Raw genomic sequence first — 20000 nt, 5'->3', positions numbered from 1 at the left:
AACATGTGGCTCCAAGCCAACCATGTAGTATAAAAAAAATATTTTTATTCTCAATGGAGGAAGTTAAGTAAAGAGCTATTTCCAATGTCTTAACATTGGACAACCTACATTAGAACTCAAACCATGGGATAATATACATGTCATAACTGATGAATCAAACGTTACTAAGCACTAACCCATCCGAATATTTCATGCTATTTCATTCTGGTCATTCCACCCCTTGATTATTGATTTACAATGAACAAAAATGCCTGTCTTACATTTCTTAATACTATCGCTCCCTTTAGTACACGTAAAACAGACAAGAAGGTGAGTTCCAAAGTGACTGAGTATTCAACACAATATTTTGACAAACGAATGAAGGAATTGCATCGCAAGACCTGCCGACAATATGTATTTTTTTCAATCGCCCATGTTAAAATTGTTGGTGATGCTCAGGGTATGGGGGGTTGATTGCTTCCGATAATTGGAAAATACTTTAGTTAGCTATGGGTCGTCGGTTCGTGGTTATATCTGTCAATGACAAGGGCAAAAGAAAACCCAACTGTTTTTTTTTAATTTTTGAGTAAAAATAGAACCATTGAAATGTTCATTTGACCAGTTTTAATAAAATATACTATAACAGGAGCAATAATCTGAATTGTAAGCAATGTATGTTAATTGAATATCCATGACTCATCCAATAAGATAATAGCAAAGATGCATCCATGTTAATAAGTTGCCTGGCTTAATACGAAAAGGTAACAAAGGAACCATCGATTCAAGTGCCATGCTACACGATCACAAAGTCACCATCTGGGATGACTTTTTAGGAACTTACATATAAAGACACCGGACCGATAAGTCATTACCGCCACAAAGCGTATCAATCATTGAGATATAAAATGTAACTTAACGCCTCAAGACGGTATTATATCGGATATCATGAAAATTGAGTTTTTAGTTTAAAAATTATGAGACTTGAGTTAAGTTTTTATGTTTTTTTTGAGGAATACGAATATTGCCTTAATGGAAAAAATAAAATGTCACAGTTATGGTCATATTTTCAACTTAAAATCTCTTTTGGCATCAAGTCTATGTGCACATATTGACAGATCTGATATCCGAACGCAATTATGGGCTAGCTTTAATATTGTTGTAATGGGCAATATTTACACTACAACAATGATCCAATCAATAACAACTCGGATTTCAGACCTACAAATAAGTAAATGTTGCATTTAGTCCTACCTATCCCGTCATATTATCGTTTTTAGGCGATTGGTCACAAATGAAAAAGCATACGAAAGTTTCTGCATCGAAAGCTTTTCTTTTCAGTAAATCCTAAAAAAGGTGTACATTTTATGAAGCTTCAACAGTGTTGAATGCTGGGGATCCGGGAACACGCACCATTTAAAAAAGCAAATCATATTCTTTTCAGATTTAACATTCCAAATTTTGATGATTCATTTTTTTTTCAAACGCCATTGCAGTTTTTTTTAAAAAGAACTTTAAAAAAGTAAAATCCGTGATACCGCAAACCAAACCAGGAATGTTCAGTACCTTAATAAAAATCTATCTAACTTTTTATTTACTGGAAACTGTGTTGCGTTAACTCTCAAACATCCGTAACGGAAAAAAATAGAGAAAGAACAACAGCTCAAAAGCGAATATATGGGTCCTCGCCAAAAAATGGTGTTATGTCTGCATGATTTAAATGCTGAAGATTGAATTTATAAAACATCGTACGATCCTTGGCTTTTTTTTCTTGAGGAGGATAAGTTCTACTCCTAAAAGTGATAACTCAAAATTATGATATTTTGGATTATTTAAAATTAGATTCACTTTTCGACATCACGACATAATATCGATTTAAAGCAGTAAATTAAATATATTATCATAGAATTGTAAGTGAAGACCGTTTCAGATTTTAAACCAATTTCTTTCTTCTGACTTAAAACAAATACATTTATGCTGCGATATGTTTTTTAATTGGATAATTGAGCGAAATCTCCATATCTTATTTGGAAAACGCGATGGTTTCTTAAATACCTATTCTTTTGTCTTTGTCATTGGTAAAAAGCTGAAAGAAACAGTGTGATTTTAGATCGCAGAAAGTATTTTAACTGGTATTATTAATGTAAGACTCGTGACCAGAAGACATGTAATGTAAAATAAAATCTGTGGGGATTTATTCGACACATGTCCTCGTATCCATTCACAAAGCCTAAAGCGTCTTATAATGCTTCATTTATTCCAAAAGCAGACCAAAGGGAATTACATTTCAATTCAAACGCTACAAGTCGCTTATTAGCTTTCCTTCTTGTAAGAGAGTCTGATATTGCCTACAGCCAGAAACAAATACTCACATGAGTCGGATGAAGTAATGACCGTAAAGTGCATAACCCAAGGTCTGAGTTTTGCAATCATTGTCATTATTCATCCTGGAACTGATCAATCTCAACATCTCTCGAAAATTGAAACAATATGAGAATCAGTGCCTTTGTATTACAAACGCCATAAACATTGTCTAATGAAAATCTTAGACCCTACCTTTGTTTTGATTCTAGCGAAACCGCCAAAACATTCGTCCTTCTGTGATGTTTTCTCTTTGCAGATCCCTTTGTATCTGCGGACATAGAGGTCAAAATGAATTTTCCACATTGGCTCAATAATGTTGAGAAAAAAATTCATTATTTTAACAATTTTAACCCAAAATGTTATCATGTTCTGCTTAATAAAGCTATAATATATACCTATTAATTAGGTTGTCTCAAACTACAGCTCCATTGTCGTTTGTAATTCATCTTCTGACATAGAAAGTTGACTTTTGCTCTTGTTATCAACACTTTTAAGACTGTTATCCTGCCTGCTCTTTATGGGTCATCATAATTTCATTTTGGTATTTCATTGCATAATTCTCTGAAAAACCTTCATGAAGAATAATTTATCCAGAGCTCAAATTTGCCTGAAGTTTAATTCTTTTATGAATGCTGTGTGATTGAAATGGATTCTTGTTTTCTTAGGTGCTTAAGTTGAGTTTTGCGTTGCAAATTTTGTTTAAGCACCATCCGCTCTTTCTTCCTTCTTGGCTTTATTTCCCCATTAAAAGAAATTGACAGAAACATTATAATCAGGAACCAGTGCATCAACAATCAGAGACGATGGTTTTTCTGAGCAAGCACCAGACAACTGCCTAAAGAACAGGAAGATTAATTTGGTTTGCAGATAGAGTCACACAACAATTGTTTGCTGTCGATGTTCCTTGAAAGATTTTTCTTGATTACACTGAAATGTTTGACGTTTTCATGATACACACAGCAGCAAACATTTTGATCCCTCTCCGATATGAGCTAAATATGTGCTAGGCACGGGGCAGCAAATTTTGATTTGCCTATCTTGAAATCAGGTTTTAGGATTTGCACTGAGCATGGACTTCTTTCACAGTTGAAAGTGACAGCTTCTTTTTCTTCCAATATTTACCATCTTTAGTTCTGTCTATTATGAAATTTTTCACCAGTCGCCAGGAGATCATATCTGATTTACAAAACTTCCAAACTTCAATGTCTAGAGCCTATCCACTTGTCTTAGTCTTAGTGGCTGAACTGTCTGCTTTTGGAAATTTATCAGCAAGATAAAAAATAATACAGACTTTCTACATGAATTGCCTGGTAAACTGGATTTAGCTTTTGACAAAGCACGTTCAAATGCTTGTACAGAGTTGAAAGCATTTTTTTTTTGGAGAGCGGCTGCCTTTTTTCTTTTTTTTTTTTCTTCTCATGTTGCTCTGTGTGCCATTTCCTTTTCTTTTCACTACTTTCCATGCTTAATTCTTTCCCTTTTTTAATCAGTATGATTTAATCTGAAGTTTCTCAGCTGCTGTTTATTTATTTCCCTCATCCTGAGTTTCTCTTCCTCCATCATGCTCATTCTATTTTGTCTCTTTGTGTTGAGGTAGTTGGAGTTATAGTTCGGTTGCAATCTGGGAAAGAGGGACAGAAACACATTTTATACTTTAATAACCAACAGAAACCCAGCAATTATCAATACTTCAAAACATTTCAATGACTCCCATGCATTATTGTTAATATCTTATGCATGGGACAACTACTTGTTAACAAACCAATGTTTCGTTATACAGTACCACGTCAGTGACAAAAATGTGCTACGTAAGTGACGGGCACATTTATTTTTCCGATCACTTTCTTCTTACCATTTACTGGTAATCAAATAGTAAGATCGATACTTAAGGTACACAAAAAGATAAATCAATAAAACCATTGCATCATTATGGAGAAAAAAAATCATGTACTTTTTTTGTTACTGACGTGGCATTCATATCCAAGGTAAGGTGTCAAGACTGCTAAACCAGGATCTTAATAAAATGTCATCTCGATCTTTGGTAAAGCTGTCACCAAACCAATTACGTAACAAATTATACAGGTATCATCATTAATTAAATTAATGAAAAATTAATTGTTGAAATTGCTTGACCTATCGTCTGCTTTTGATACTATTGATCACAATCTTCTTCTCAAACGTCTTGAAATTACTTATGGCGTGTCTGGTGCAGCGCTTGATTGGTTTATGTCATATTTGTTTAATCGTAAACAGATTATTACGGTGGATGAATATAGATCTGAGGAAATCTTTCTTGATTGTGGGGTTTCCCAGGGTTCAGTACTTGGACCCGTTCTTTTTGTTCTGTACATTGGCCCTCTGTCTAAAATCATCAGAAGTTTCGGTCTGTCTTACCATCAATACGCTGATGATACGCAATTGTACTGCGTTTCCAATACGAGAAATTTACAAGAAGTATCATATCTGTTTCGATTTTAGTAGATGGTATGAGAAGCAGGATAGGTTTGGTTTGTGTTGTGTGTTGTGTTGTGTGTTGTGTTGTGTGTGTGTGTGTCTGTGTGTGTGTGTCTGTGTGTGTGTGCTTGTGTGTGTAAATGATTATGTTTCAGCCAAAGTAATTTGTAATTTAAGCGCTTAGAGTCTGGTGTCTCGGAGTTATTGCGCTATATAAGTTTTCAGCATTATTATTATTATTAATCTAAATTACACAGCAATAAAAAACAAAATCAATAAAAATTCACTTACTTTAATGTCTGCCACATGTGCTCCACATTCATCGAGTTTTGAAGATGAAAACAGTAGGACAGCACAATTTGCCATTTTTTTGTGGCTTAATTTGGCATAATTTTGAGTTTGAAATGGCATAATTCTGCTGGCTCAGGTTACATAATGTAGGCATATGTAGGGCTTTTATTATTTTAATATTCTTTTACTGAAAGAATTTATGAATTTTAAAAATACCCTCTCTCCCCTCTTCCAAATACCAGTCTGTTTTTAAACTAACCTTTATGCATGCATGTAGCAATTGTCTGTATGGCTCCTGGATAAAAATTTCTTGGCACGTTGTAGAAAATTTGACAATTACTTTTCGATATTTTATTCTTTTGTACGGAGAGAGAGAGAGGGGGGGGGGGTATTTTGAAAAAATTTAGAGTCGTCATTTGCAAATTTCCACGGGGACAGTACTGTGGTGTCCCAATTAACAAAATTCAATGAGGCGAGTTCCAGCTTCTGTACAATGAAATTACAATAAGCTAGAGGAGCAAGACTCTAATACAAATGAAGAACAAATGACAAGAATGTTTTTGTTTATTATTACAATCAGAAAATACGAAACTTCAGGATGGTTTTTAATTGCATGAAATTTGAAAGATATTATATTCACACTAAAATATATCTATATAATATTCATGTTTGCACAGTGCTACATTTACATTATATATTATTTAATCTTATACATTCACATACCATGTTTTACTTTTTATCACCCTGTGTTGGCTATTTGCAATCCTTTCATATTATAAATCCATTTTTACACATTCTATTAGGGAATTTTATAACATCTACATGTTCGATCTTAATAGTTTTGCTTGTACCTGCTGTATATTTTAAATAAGCCTCGTGTTTTTTATCAATAAGTTTATGATAATGTTTGAATGATATTTGTTATTATAACGACGGCTGATGTGTATCCTACTATGATAATTTCTATTCAGGATCAATCTCCTTTTATCTTATCTTATCTCGCACTCATCGCGACGGAGCCTCAAACGTGTTATAATAGTCAAATAATCCGCGTTTCTTTGCTATTTCTCACACATACGATAGAGAAAATGTCGACAAAACAAACATACTTATTAATCTCCTGCACTCTTGCGTGGATGTCGTTGGTGTGAAGGATTTTCAGTTCAAAAGTCGCACAAGCTTCATTCGTCAGCAACACCATTAGGCAAAAGCAGACAGCGGCACATCCGAAAACCCCACTGGAAAGCATCTTTCACGTTCTATTCATTGCAAAGGCATTGGAGAAAAGAATTAAATATACTAAATGCAATAATTACAATAATGATGATGATGATGATGATAATAATAATAATAATAATAATAATAATAATAATAAATAATAATAATAATAATAATAATAATAATAATAATAATAATAATAATAATAATAATAATAATAATAATAATAGTAATAACAATAGTAATAATAATAATAATAATAATAATAATAATAATAATATAATAATAATACATAATAATAATAATAATAATAATAATAATAATAATAATAATAATAATAATAATAATAATAATAATAATAATAATAATAATAATAATAATAATAATAATAATAATAATAATGATAATAATGATTATCATGATGATTGTAGCAAAATGTAATCATCAAACAATTTCAGTCTTTCTTTACAAATACAAATTTTATTCAGTCTCTCTCAAACTCAAGGTGTGTCTCGTGCTTCACATAAAAACAAAACGAAAAACTTACTGTGTAAAAAAAAAAAAAAACATCTAACGTAACTCAACATTACAAACAAAAGAGTTCTAATAATGACGAATTGGGAAGCTAATGGGACGTAATTCAAGTAATAAAATAAAACAAAGGTATCTACACAGTTAGGTCCCTAAATTATTGATATATCCAACAATGATAATAATAATAATAATAATAATAATAATAATAATAATAATAATAATAATAATAATAATAATAATAATAATAATAATAATAATAAAATAATAATAAATGATGATGATGATGATGATGATGATGATGATGATGATGATGATGATGATGATGATGATGATAAAAATACTAAATCTTATTGATGACGAAACTTGTCAAACATTTATTCATGCCCTTGTTACCAGCCGCTTGGATGATTGCAACTCTCTGCTGTATGGCCTTCCAAAAACATCTCTGAACAGACGTCCAGGATTATGGGAGGTGGACACCAGTAAACCGAAGACTATGGAAGTTAGACACATCTAGGAATTGAACGCTGTGGGGAGTGAACCCGGGGATCTGAGATATGAACAGCACTAGGGAGTAAACACGGAGCTATGGGACTGTTGGTGGTGGACACCAGTGGGAAATGTATTAAGGAGCACGCAAGGTTGACAGCAGTGGGTAGTGAATTCGGGAATATTAGATGTGGATACCACCAGTGAGTAAACATTAAAGCAGTGGATTTGGACTCCAGTGGAGAGTGAACATGAAACTATTGGAGGTGGACACTAGTGGGGGGGGGGGATGAATATGGGACCATGAAATAAGCACATCAGTGGGGAGTAGACCCGGGACTTTGGGAGGTGTGAATCATTGAGGAATGAATCCGTGACTGTGGGAGGTCGACACCAGTGGGGTTAGCCCGGGTCTATGGGAGGTGGACACCAGAAGGGAGTGAATCCGAGGATATGAGAGATAGAAACCAATGAGGAGTGAACATGGGATTATGGGATGTAGACGCCAGTAAGGATTGAACCTGGGACTTGGGAGGTGGACACCAGTAGTGAGTGAATTTGAGAGTATGGGAGGTGGACACGTGACCACTGGATATGACACCATAGGGGCGTGAATCCCGGGCTATGGGAGTTTTGACAAACCAATGGAGAGTGAACCCGGGACTATGGGAGGTGGACACCAGTGGGGAGTAAAATTGAGATTATTGGAGGTGGACACCACTGGGGAGTGAAAAATTGACCAATGGATATGGACACAAGTGGGGAGGGAACCCAGGTCTATGGAAGGTAAACACGCGGGGAGTGAACCTGGGACTATTGAAGGTGGACACCATTGGGATGTAAACCCAGGACAATTGGAGGTGGACACCACTGGGGAGTGAATGTGGAACTACAGGATATGGACTCCAGTGGACAGTGAACATGGGACTATGAGAGATAGACAACAGTGGGGAATGAATCTCAGTCTATGGGAGGTGAACTCCAGTGGGGAGTGAACCTAGGACTATGAAGGTGGGCACTTGTGGAAATTGAACCCTGGTCTGGAAGTTGGACACCAGAGAGGTATGAGCATGTAATCTCAGGATATGGGCACCAGTAATGAATGAACCTAGGGTTATAAGAGGTGCACAACATTGATGACTAAACACTGGAAGGGATATGGAAATCACTAGAAAGTGAACCCGGGACAATGGGATGTGTAATACAGTGCGAGTTATTAGAGGCGGACACCACTGGAGAGAAAATGTGGAACCACAGGATGTGAAATCAAGTGGGGAGTGAACCTGGGACTATGGGAAGTGTACACCAGTGGCTAGTGAACGCGGCACTAATTATTGGAGGCGGACACCGATGGGGAGCGAACCCGGGGATGTGAGAGGTGGACACCACTGAAGAGAAAATATGGGACCAAGCCAGGTGGACATTATGGAGAGTCAACCTGGAACAATTGGAGGTGGGCAAAAGCTGGTAGTGAATCAGTGCCATACAAAGCAGAATGAAAAGGGATAATAAAAACCCAAGACATTCCCAAAAAATAAGCGCGCCTCGGCTGGTGGCAGGCAGATGATTCAATTTATTTATTTATTATTTATTTTTGCGGAGCGGTCGGTGGTGATCATTTTCTTCCATATTTTTTCAGCTTTGTCATCAGGAACAGGTTCATGCATACCGCAAACATATTCACTTGAAAAAGTTCACAAATTAATACCAAAAAAAGCTAAGGATAGGGTTTATGCAAGAAATAAGTACACTATTATTATTATTATTATTATTATTATTATTATTATTATTATTATTATTATTATTATTATTATTATTATTATTATTATTATTATTATTATTATTATTTATTATTATTATTATTATTATTATTATATATCATCGTCATCATCATCATCATCATCATCATCATCATCATCATCATCATCATCATCATCATCATTATTATTATTTGTTATTAGTATTATCATAATTTTAAAAAATATTTCTAGTAAAAAGTCCGCAATTTCGCGGGGAAAGAACTATTTTCATTCGATATTGTAAGCACCAACATTTAATGAGGGCAGATTGGTAAACAACGTTGTCTGTGTAACTTGATACATCCTCTGTTGATTTTTCTGTGTGGTCCAACATGAAGTGTAAGCCACTATAGCCTCTGACCCGTGACACAGCAACATACAGTTGTCCGTGTGTGAAAACAGTTTGTGGTAAGAAAATCAACTGGGAAAATAAACCTGAAGTAGCAGACGTGAGCAGAGCTGAAAGACGATCCTGGGATCGAGAACTTACCTTACAGTATTACAGTACTCTGGTGATCATGTTTGGTGGCGTTTTTATGCACATCCACTGGAGGTGTACAAAAATGCACCGTTTTTATGCACCCCCGTTGGCGGTGCTGGTTGATTAAAACTCTCTCGAGTTCATATGCATGGAAAATCGAACGAATTTGTTCGATTTTCAATGAGGGTGAACTTGAGAGAGTTATGAAAATGTTGCTGCTTGAAGCTCGAAGGAAAAAATAACGATAAGTGTTGAATTGTAAGCCTCAATTTAATAGACGAAGACATACTGTGGACGTTTCTGATTTCCCCTTTATCAACAAAACACGACGAATAAGACACTAAGGACGAATGAGAGATGTGTAGTCTGAATTGCGTAGATAAGGTAAATAGACATCAACAATGATGGTACAAGAAGTTTTTGAAAAATAACAACAACAAAGAAGAAGAAGAAGAAGAAAAAAACCCAATAAAATGTAAAGACGCGGTAAACGAATACACTGATGATAATGATAAAATATAAAATGATAACAATCGACGTTTACATATAAATGCACGTCGATAACATTGAATGGTACCGATGTTGTTTTTTTAAATATATAATAATAATAAATAATAATAATAATGATAATAATATTATAATAATAGAATAATAATAATAATAATAATAATAATAATAATAATAATAGATTAATTCAAGGTTTTAAATATATGTCCAGTAACTACAACAACAAAAATGATGTCTTTCTCGATAAAGAAAACTTTTTAAATAAGTTTAACAATGGGATGAAACCCAGCACTTTCAAGGTTAGAGTCTGACAGCTTATCCACTGCGCTACGTAGCCAGCTTACTGCTCCTAACTTTTAATAAGGTCTTTCTAAAACCTTATTTTACCTTCCATGTAATTTCTATTTTCTGGTTTTAAATTTCGATTTTTTAGATTATTATTATTATTTATTAATTTATTAACAAAGAAGTTAAACCTGAGTATTATCCGCCCGAAATCATCACAGTGAAAGCATCAAATGGGTAATAATAATATTGATGTCATAAATAGATGAAAACTGTTGAAAACTTAGTGTAGATCTGATATCCATAAAGTAATTAAGTGAATACATTATTTCGAATGCAACGATTTGCGTAAAAACGCCAAACAGACAACTTTTTACAGTGTCGAAATTTATTGTTTTTGAGAGTGTTAGTGTCGTCGGTACATATTTTATATCTGTTTGACTCAACGAACTTTCAACCTGACTTTAAATTATAAAAGGAAATCACAGATGACTTCTTGCTGCTGTCACAAATGATTTATACTTATACCGACATCCCTTATTTATTATTTTTTGTATTTATTTTCAATCCCATTGTATTTATTTTCCAACAACAGTCTACGCGTTTTTATATTTCACTTTCTAAACTGCATAACACAGTTCCTCCCCACCTCCCCTCTTTTCACTTAATTAATTGCGCACCTTTTAGAAATATCTAGTATTCTATTTAATTCGTGCTTCCTTACAATGGAGCATACTATTTCCTGCCAACCAATGTTTTGTTTATTCATCTTTACTACGCCACTACCACATTATCTCATTCATCTGTGGTGTTTCATTCATCCTGTTTTGTTGCTAAAGGGGAAACCCGAAACGTTCATTTGATCTGTTTTTGTAATTAAATTGAAGCTTACATTCAATTTCACATTATTATTTATTTCTTCGAGCTTTGAGCAGCAACATTTACAGTGAATACATTATTTCGAATGCAACGATTTGCGTAAAAACGCAAAACTGACAACTTTTTACAGTGACGAAATTGGTGGATTTTGAGAGTGTTAGTGTCGTCGGTACGTATTTTATGATATCTGTTTGACTCAACGAACTTTCAAACTGACTTTAAATTATAAAATGAAATCAAGTTATCTGTTTATCTATCTGTAAAAAATAAATTTCTAATTTTCCGTAGAGTTGTGAGCCGTAAAAATTTTTTTATTGACTCAAATAAGCACAATGTTCTCCACAAAGCTATATTTTTTAAAGAAAGGATTATTATTATTATTATTATTATTATTATTATTATTATTATTATTATTATTATTATTATTATTATTATTATTATTATTATTATTATTATTATTATTATTATTATTATCATTATTATTATTATTATTATTATTATTATTATATTATTATCATCATCATCATCATTATTATTATTATATTATTATTATTATTATTATTATTATTATTATTATTATTATTATTATTATTATTATTAGTATTATTAGTATTATTATTATTATTATTATTATTATTATTATTATTATTATTATTATTATTATTATTATTATTATTATTATTATTTTAATCGACCCCAAAAATAACAATGATTATTAAAATTCACTCACTGATAATGAAATTTAACACAGTGTTGAAAATATTCTAATCCGATAACTCGTAACTCCCACACCACCTGTTCTTTGTAAGGCAAACACAGATTGAATGAGTATGGCACAGCAAATGGGATCGAATTATAGATGAAGAGTTTGACATTCACGTGACGATGTTGCAGCACAAAAAAATTGGCAAGCTTAACCCATCACAGATCGGGTGTGGTCTTACCATGAACTGAATGGATATGATAATGATAACACACCAATAATAACAACATGATAATTATGATGGCGACTATGATAATAACAATGTCGATGGCGATGATTATGATGATGATGGTGCAGATGATGATGATGATGATGATGATGATGATGATGATGATGATGATGATGATGATGATGATGATGATGATGGTGGTGGTGATGATGATGGTGATGATGATGATGATGATGATGATGATGATGATGATGATGGTAATGGTGATGATGTTGTTGATGATGATGATGATGATGATGATGATGATGATGATGATGATGATGATGATGATGATGATGATGATGATGATGATATATATGATGATGACGATGATGGTGGTGGTGATGATGTTGATGATGATTATGATGATGATGAAGATGAAAATGCTGATGATTACAATGATGATTATGATGGTGATGATGATGACGATATTAGTAATATTGACAATAAAAATAATAATAATAATAATAATAATAATAATAATAATAATAATAATGATAATAATAGATTAATTCAAGGTTTTAAATATATGTCCAGTAACTACAACAACAAAAATGATGTCTTTCTCAATAAAGAAAACTTTTTAAATAAGTTTAACAATGGGATGAAACCCAGCACTTTCAAGGTTAGAGTCTGACAGCTTATCCACTGCGCTACGTAGCCAGCTTACTGCTCCTAACTTTTAATAAGGTCTTTCTAAAACCTTATTTTACCTTCCATGCAATTTCTATTTTCTGGTTTTAAATTTCGATTTTTTAGATTATTATTATTATTTATTAATTTATTAACAAAGAAGTTAAACCTGAGTATTATCCGCCCGAAATCATCACAGTGAAAGCATCAATGGGTAATAATAATATTGATGTCATAAATAGATGAAAACTGTTGAAAACTTAGTGTAGATCTGATATCCATAAAGTAATTAAGTGAATACATTATTTAGAATGCAACGATTTGCGTAAAAACGCCAAACAGACAACTTTTTACAGTGTCGAAATTGATTGTTTTTGAGAGTGTTAGTGTCGTCGGTACATATTTTATATCTGTTTGACTCAACGAACTTTCAACCTGACTTTAAATTATAAAAGGAAATCACAGATGACTTCTTGCTGCTGTCACAAATGATTTATACTTATACCGACATCCCTTATTTATTATTTTTTGTATTTATTTTCAATCCCATTGTATTTATTTTCCAACAACAGTCTACACGTTTTTATATTTCACTTTCTAAACTGCATAACACAGTTCCTCCCCACCTCCCCTCTTTTCACTTAATTAATTGCGCACCTTTTAGAAATATCTAGTATTCTATTTTAATTCGTGCTTCCTTACAATGGAGCATACTATTTCCTGCCAACCAATGTTTTGTTTATTCATCTTTACTACGCCACTACCACATTATCTCATTCATCTGTGGTGTTTCATTCATCCTGTTTTGTTGCTAAAGGGGAAACCCGAAACGTTCATTTGATCTGTTTTTGTAATTAAATTGAAGCTTACATTCAATTTCACATTATTATTTATTTCTTCGAGCTTTGAGCAGCAACATTTACAGTGAATACATTATTTCGAATGCAACGATTTGCGTAAAAACGCAAAACTGACAACTTTTTACAGTGACGAAATTGGTGGATTTTGAGAGTGTTAGTGTCGTCGGTACGTATTTTATGATATCTGTTTGACTCAACGAACTTTCAAACTGACTTTAAATTATAAAATGAAATCAAGTTATCTGTTTATCTATTTGTAAAAAATAAATTTCTAATTTTCCGTAGAGTTGTGAGCCGTAAAATTTTTTTATTGACTCAAATAAGCACAATGTTCTCCACAAAGCTATATTTTTAAAAGAAAGGATTATTATTATTATTATTATTATTATTATTATTATTATTATTATTATTATTATTATTATTATTATTATTATTATTATTATTATTATTATTATTATTATTATTATTATTATTATTATTATTATTATCATCATCATCATCATCATCATCATTATTATTATTATTATTATTATTATTATTATTATTATTATTATTATTATTATTATTATTATTATTATTATTATTATTATTAGTATTATTAGTATTATTAGTATTATTATTATTATTATTATTATTATTATTATTATTATTATTATTATTATTATTATTATTATTATTACCTGATAGTGACACCTCAACAAATGTGCCTTTTCATCTTCCTTTGTCAAATTATGATTTTGTTGTATTATATTCTAATGTCGATAGCTTGCTTAACAAACGATCAAAATTAACATGTATGATACAGAAACATAATCCCATAATAATATGTCTTACTGAAATTATGCCAAAAATTAAACTTGAGATTGATTTAGAAATTGAATTTTTTATCGATGGGTATAACTTATTTTTGAATGATTACCCAAGTCGGGGTGTTGCTATCTATGTTTTGGATTGTGTTAATGCCAATATATTCTCTTTTGATCATCCTATAATTAGTGAAAGTGTATGGTGTGATTTTGAATATAATAATTTACACATACTTGTAGGAAATATATATAGGTCTCATAATTCAGACAAATTAACTTTCATTAGGGATATAAAAGAAACCTTACAGTCAGTAGGTAGAATGAAATTTGATTGCGTGATCATTGTCGGAGATTATAATTTTCCTAACATTAAATGGACAGAACCATGTCTAACTTTTCCCGACTATCTATTTGTCGAGGCAATTAGGGATGCTTTCTTTATTCAGCTGGTGACACAGGCTACGAGACACCGACTGAACCAAACTAGTAATATACTCGACTTGGTAATATGTAACGATGATTATTGGATTAATAACATTGACCATTTGCCTTCGGTGGGTAAAAGTGATCATGACTCACTTCTTATATCGTTAAATCTTTCATCCGCCAAACATCCTTCACATGTTTATTTTGATTATTTCAAAGGTAATTACAACTCTTGTAGAGAAGACTTAAATGCCGTGAATTGGGATACTCTTGAAGGCTACGGTGTGAATGAAGCGTGGTTGTTTTTTAAAAAACAAACTAAAATGTATAGAATCTAAACACATTCCATTAAGATGTAACAAAATATTTAGTTCTAATAAACCATTGTGGTTGACAAAAAACGTTAAACGTACAATTAATAAGAAACATAAATTGTATAAGAAATTCAAAAAGTATCCTACAACAGATAATTTTCATAATTATGTCAAGGTTAGAAATAATACCAAACACACGATTCAAAATGCTGTGAAAACGTATGAATGTACATTGGCACACGAATGTAAGACTAGTCCGAAAGGCTTTTGGAGATACGTAAACAGAAAGTTGAAAAGAAAACCAGGTGTTAGTGTTTTACTGAAAGATGATGGTACCAAGGTTACTTCGGATATAGATATAGCTAATGTTTTAAATAATTATTTTTCATCTGTGTTTGTTCAAGAAGACACTACAAATATACCAACGTTCAATGTTACAAATCAATTAAACGTCCCCGATTTTTATATTACACAAGAAGACATACTTGCAAAATTGTTGAATTTAGACGTGACTAAAAGCATGGGACCCGATTCCCTTAATCCCCGTTTACTGAAAGAAGTGGCCTTTGAAATATCACAGCCGCTATCAACAATATAATAAGTCTCTTGAATCTGGTACCTTACCCATTGAATGGAAACAAGCCAATGTTACTGCCATTCATAAAAAGGGAAGCAAACTAGATGCTGCAAACTATAGGCCCATCAGCTTAACATGCATACTCTGTAGGGTTATGGAGTCTATCTTGAAAGACCGAATAATGGACTTTCTTGAAAGTCATACGATGCTAAACGATAACCAGCATGGTTTTAGATCAAAGAGATCATGCATTACTCAACTTTTACAGGTGATGGAGGATTTTACCAAGTTAATTGATCGTGATCAATGCATTGATGTTGTTTATCTTGATTTCCGCAAGGCTTTTGATTCTGTACCTCATGAGAGATTATTCATTAAACTAAAAACATATGGATTTAAAGGGAATATCTTTAACTGGATTAAAGACTTTCTTAATAATCGAATACAAAGGGTCATTGTCAATGGTGTGGGGTCGGATTTTAAGAATGTAATTAGCGGTGTACCCCAAGGAAGCGTATTGGGACCACTTTTATTTCTTTTATATATAAATGATTTACCATGTGGCATAAATTCAGCCTGCAAACTGTTTGCAGACGATACAAAGATCTATAGTACAACTGAACATCATAACATTCTACAAAATGATATATTTTCACTTTTCAAATGGTCTACAACATGGCATTTGGATTTTAATGTTTCGAAATGTAAAGTATTACATATAGGAAAAAATAATCCATGTCATAATTATTTTACCGATACTTCTATGTCAAATCTACTTTCCGTTGTGCCTTATGAAAAGGATGTGGGAGTTACTTTTGATTCACATTTGAATTTTGATTTACATATTGATAATTGTGTAAGCCGTGCAAACAAAATGATGGGAATAATATATAGAACCTTTATAAGTCTGGATAAAACCACATTTTTATATTTGTATAAATCGCTCGTTCGACCAATTCTAGAATACGGAAATTGCATCTGGAGCCCATTATATAAAAGACAATCTATTAGTATTGAAAGTGTACAGAGGAGAGCTACCAAAAAAATTTATACAATACAGTATTTATCTTATAAGGAAAGGTTAGAATTTCTTGACTTACCCAGTTTGAAATATAGAAGAATTCGTGGGGATTTAATTCAGGTTTATAGATTGGTACATGGTCTGGATAGGATAGACTTTTCTGATTTTTTTTCATATTCTAATATTACTTTTACTAGAGGGGACAAGTATAAGATTTTTGTCTCTAGATGCAAAACGAACATAAGACAAAACTGGTTCGGTATTCGTATTGTTCAGAAATGGAACAGTTTGAAATTTGAAACAAAGAATGCAAAATCTATGGATTATTTCAAGGTGTTAGTAGACAGGGAATTATATGATGGGAGATTTATATATGACGAATAATACTTGTTTGCTCTGCTGTTGACATGGCTTTCAATCTTGTATGTATATATTATGCATTATTATATTATTATGGTTATCTTCTATACGCGTGTGTATGTGTGTGTGTGTGTGTGTGTGTGTGTGTGTGTGGTTGTGTGTGCGCTTTGCATGTCAAGGTTAAAGATATATGTTTGTACACCACATGAGTACATTTAAGTTGAAATACTATCTTTACCACGTGTATCGTTATTGTAATATTTAATCAATAGATTTATGGCATTACTAATTAATATTAAGGGCATTCAAAGGATCTTATCCTATTTTGCCCTATACCACAATGTTATGTTATGTTATGTTATTATTATTATTATTATTATTATTATTATTATTTTAATCGACCCCAAAAATAACAATGATTATTAAAATTCACTCACTGATAATGAAATTTAACACAGTGTTGAAAATATTCTAATCCGATAACTCGTAACTCCCACACCACCTGTTCTTTGTAAGGCAAACACAGATTGAATGAGTATGGCACAGCAAATGGGATCGAATTATAGATGAAGAGTTGACATTCACGTGACGATGTTGCAGCACAAAAAAATTGGCAAGCTTAACCCATCACAGATCGGGTGTGGTCTTACCATGAACTGAATGGATATGATAATGATAACACACCAATAATAACAACATGATAATTATGATGGCGACTATGATAATAACAATGTCGATGGCGATGATTATGATGATGATGGTGCAGATGATGATGATGATGATGATGATGATGATGATGATGATGATGATGATGATGATGATGATGATGGTGGTGGTGATGATGATGATGATGATGATGATGATGATGATGATGATGATGATGATGATGATGATGATGGTAATGGTGATGATGTTGTTGATGATGATGATGATGATGATGATGATGATGATGATGATGATGATGATGATGATGATGATGATGATATATATGATGATGACAATGATGGTGGTGGTGATGATGTTGATGATGATTATGATGATGATGAAGATGAAAATGCTGATGATTACAATGATGATTATGATGGTGATGATGATGACGATATTAGTAATATTGACAATAAAAATAATAATAATAATAATAATGATAATAATAATAAAAATAATAATAATAATAATAATAATAACAATAATAATAATAATGATAATAATAGATTAATTCAAGGTTTTAAATATATGTCCAGTAACTACAACAACAAAAATGATGTCTTTCTCGATAAAGAAAACTTTTTAAATAAGTTTAACAATGGGATGAAACCCAGCACTTTCAAGGTTAGAGTCTGACAGCTTATCCACTGCGCTACGTAGCCAGCTTACTGCTCCTAACTTTTAATAAGGTCTTTCTAAAACCTTATTTTACCTTCCATGTAATTTCTATTTTCTGGTTTTAAATTTCGATTTTTTAGATTATTATTATTATTTATTAATTTATTAACAAAGAAGTTAAACCTGAGTATTATCCGCCCGAAATCATCACAGTGAAAGCATCAAATGGGTAATAATAATATTGATGTCATAAATAGATGAAAACTGTTGAAAACTTAGTGTAGATCTGATATCCATAAAGTAATTAAGTGAATACATTATTTAGAATGCAACGATTTGCGTAAAAACGCCAAACAGACAACTTTTTACAGTGTCGAAATTGATTGTTTTTGAGAGTGTTAGTGTCGTCGGTACATATTTTATATCTGTTTGACTCAACGAACTTTCAACCTGACTTTAAATTATAAAAGGAAATCACAGATGACTTCTTGCTGCTGTTACAAATGATTTATACTTATACCGACATCCCTTATTTATTATTTTTTGTATTTATTTTCAATCCCATTGTATTTATTTTCCAACAACAGTCTACACGTTTTTATATTTCACTTTCTAAACTGCATAACACAGTTCCTCCCCACCTCCCCTCTTTTCACTTAATTAATTGCGCACCTTTTAGAAATATCTAGTATTCTATTTTAATTCGTGCTTCCTTACAAAGGAGCATACTATTTCCTGCCAACCAATGTTTTGTTTATTCATCTTTACTACGCCACTACCACATTATCTCATTCATCTGTGGTGTTTCATTCATCCTGTTTTGTTGCTAAAGGGGAAACCCGAAACGTTCATTTGATCTGTTTTTGTAATTAAATTGAAGCTTACATTCAATTTCACATTATTATTTATTTCTTCGAGCTTTGAGCAGCAACATTTACAGTGAATACATTATTTCGAATGCAACGATTTGCGTAAAAACGCAAAACTGACAACTTTTTACAGTGACGAAATTGGTGGATTTTGAGAGTGTTAGTGTCGTCGGTACGTATTTTATGATATCTGTTTGACTCAACGAACTTTCAAACTGACTTTAAATTATAAAATGAAATCAAGTTATCTGTTTATCTATCTGTAAAAAATAAATTTCTAATTTTCCGTAGAGTTGTGAGCCGTAAAAATTTTTTATTGACTCAAATAAGCACAATGTTCTCCACAAAGCTATATTTTTTAAAGAAAGGATTATTATTATTATTATTATTATTATTATTATTATTATTATTATTATTATTATTATTATTATTATTATTATTATTATTATTATTATTATTATTATCATTATTATTATTACTATTATTATTATTATTATTATTATTATTATTATATCATCATCATCATCATCATTATTATTATTATTATTATTATTATTATTATT

At 31.9% G+C, this 20000-nt stretch overlaps 1 protein-coding gene across 2 annotated transcripts in view; it reads right to left on the bottom strand.

The window, feature by feature from the left end:
- The window catches only part of LOC144968223 (snake venom 5'-nucleotidase-like), a 43139-nt gene extending 25361 nt beyond the window's left edge, over nt 1-17778 (bottom strand). Inside the window, exons 1-4 of one of the 2 annotated variants that reach the window (XM_078906362.1) lie at nt 17683-17778; nt 12008-12227; nt 6195-6344; nt 2533-2608 (exon numbers count right to left, since the gene is read on the bottom strand). In XM_078906362.1, the coding sequence (XP_078762488.1) occupies nt 2533-2608; nt 6195-6334 (216 nt within the window). In that variant the 5' untranslated portion in view covers nt 6335-6344; nt 12008-12227; nt 17683-17778. Of the gene's footprint in view, nt 1-2532; nt 2609-6194; nt 6345-12007; nt 12228-17682 lie in introns of those variants that run through there. The other variant, XM_078906363.1, reaches the window with a different exon arrangement.
- Nucleotides 17779-20000: the final 2222 nt, after the last annotated feature.

The sequence above is a fragment of the Berghia stephanieae genome, chromosome 3 (assembly GCF_034508935.2).
Source record: "Berghia stephanieae isolate SIO BIC M18660-M18661 chromosome 3, UCSD_Bste_1.3, whole genome shotgun sequence".
Lineage (NCBI taxonomy): Eukaryota > Metazoa > Mollusca > Gastropoda > Nudibranchia > Aeolidiidae > Berghia > Berghia stephanieae.
The sequence above is the reverse complement of the archived record's forward strand: the minus strand, read 5'-3'. Positions and strand labels throughout refer to the sequence as shown.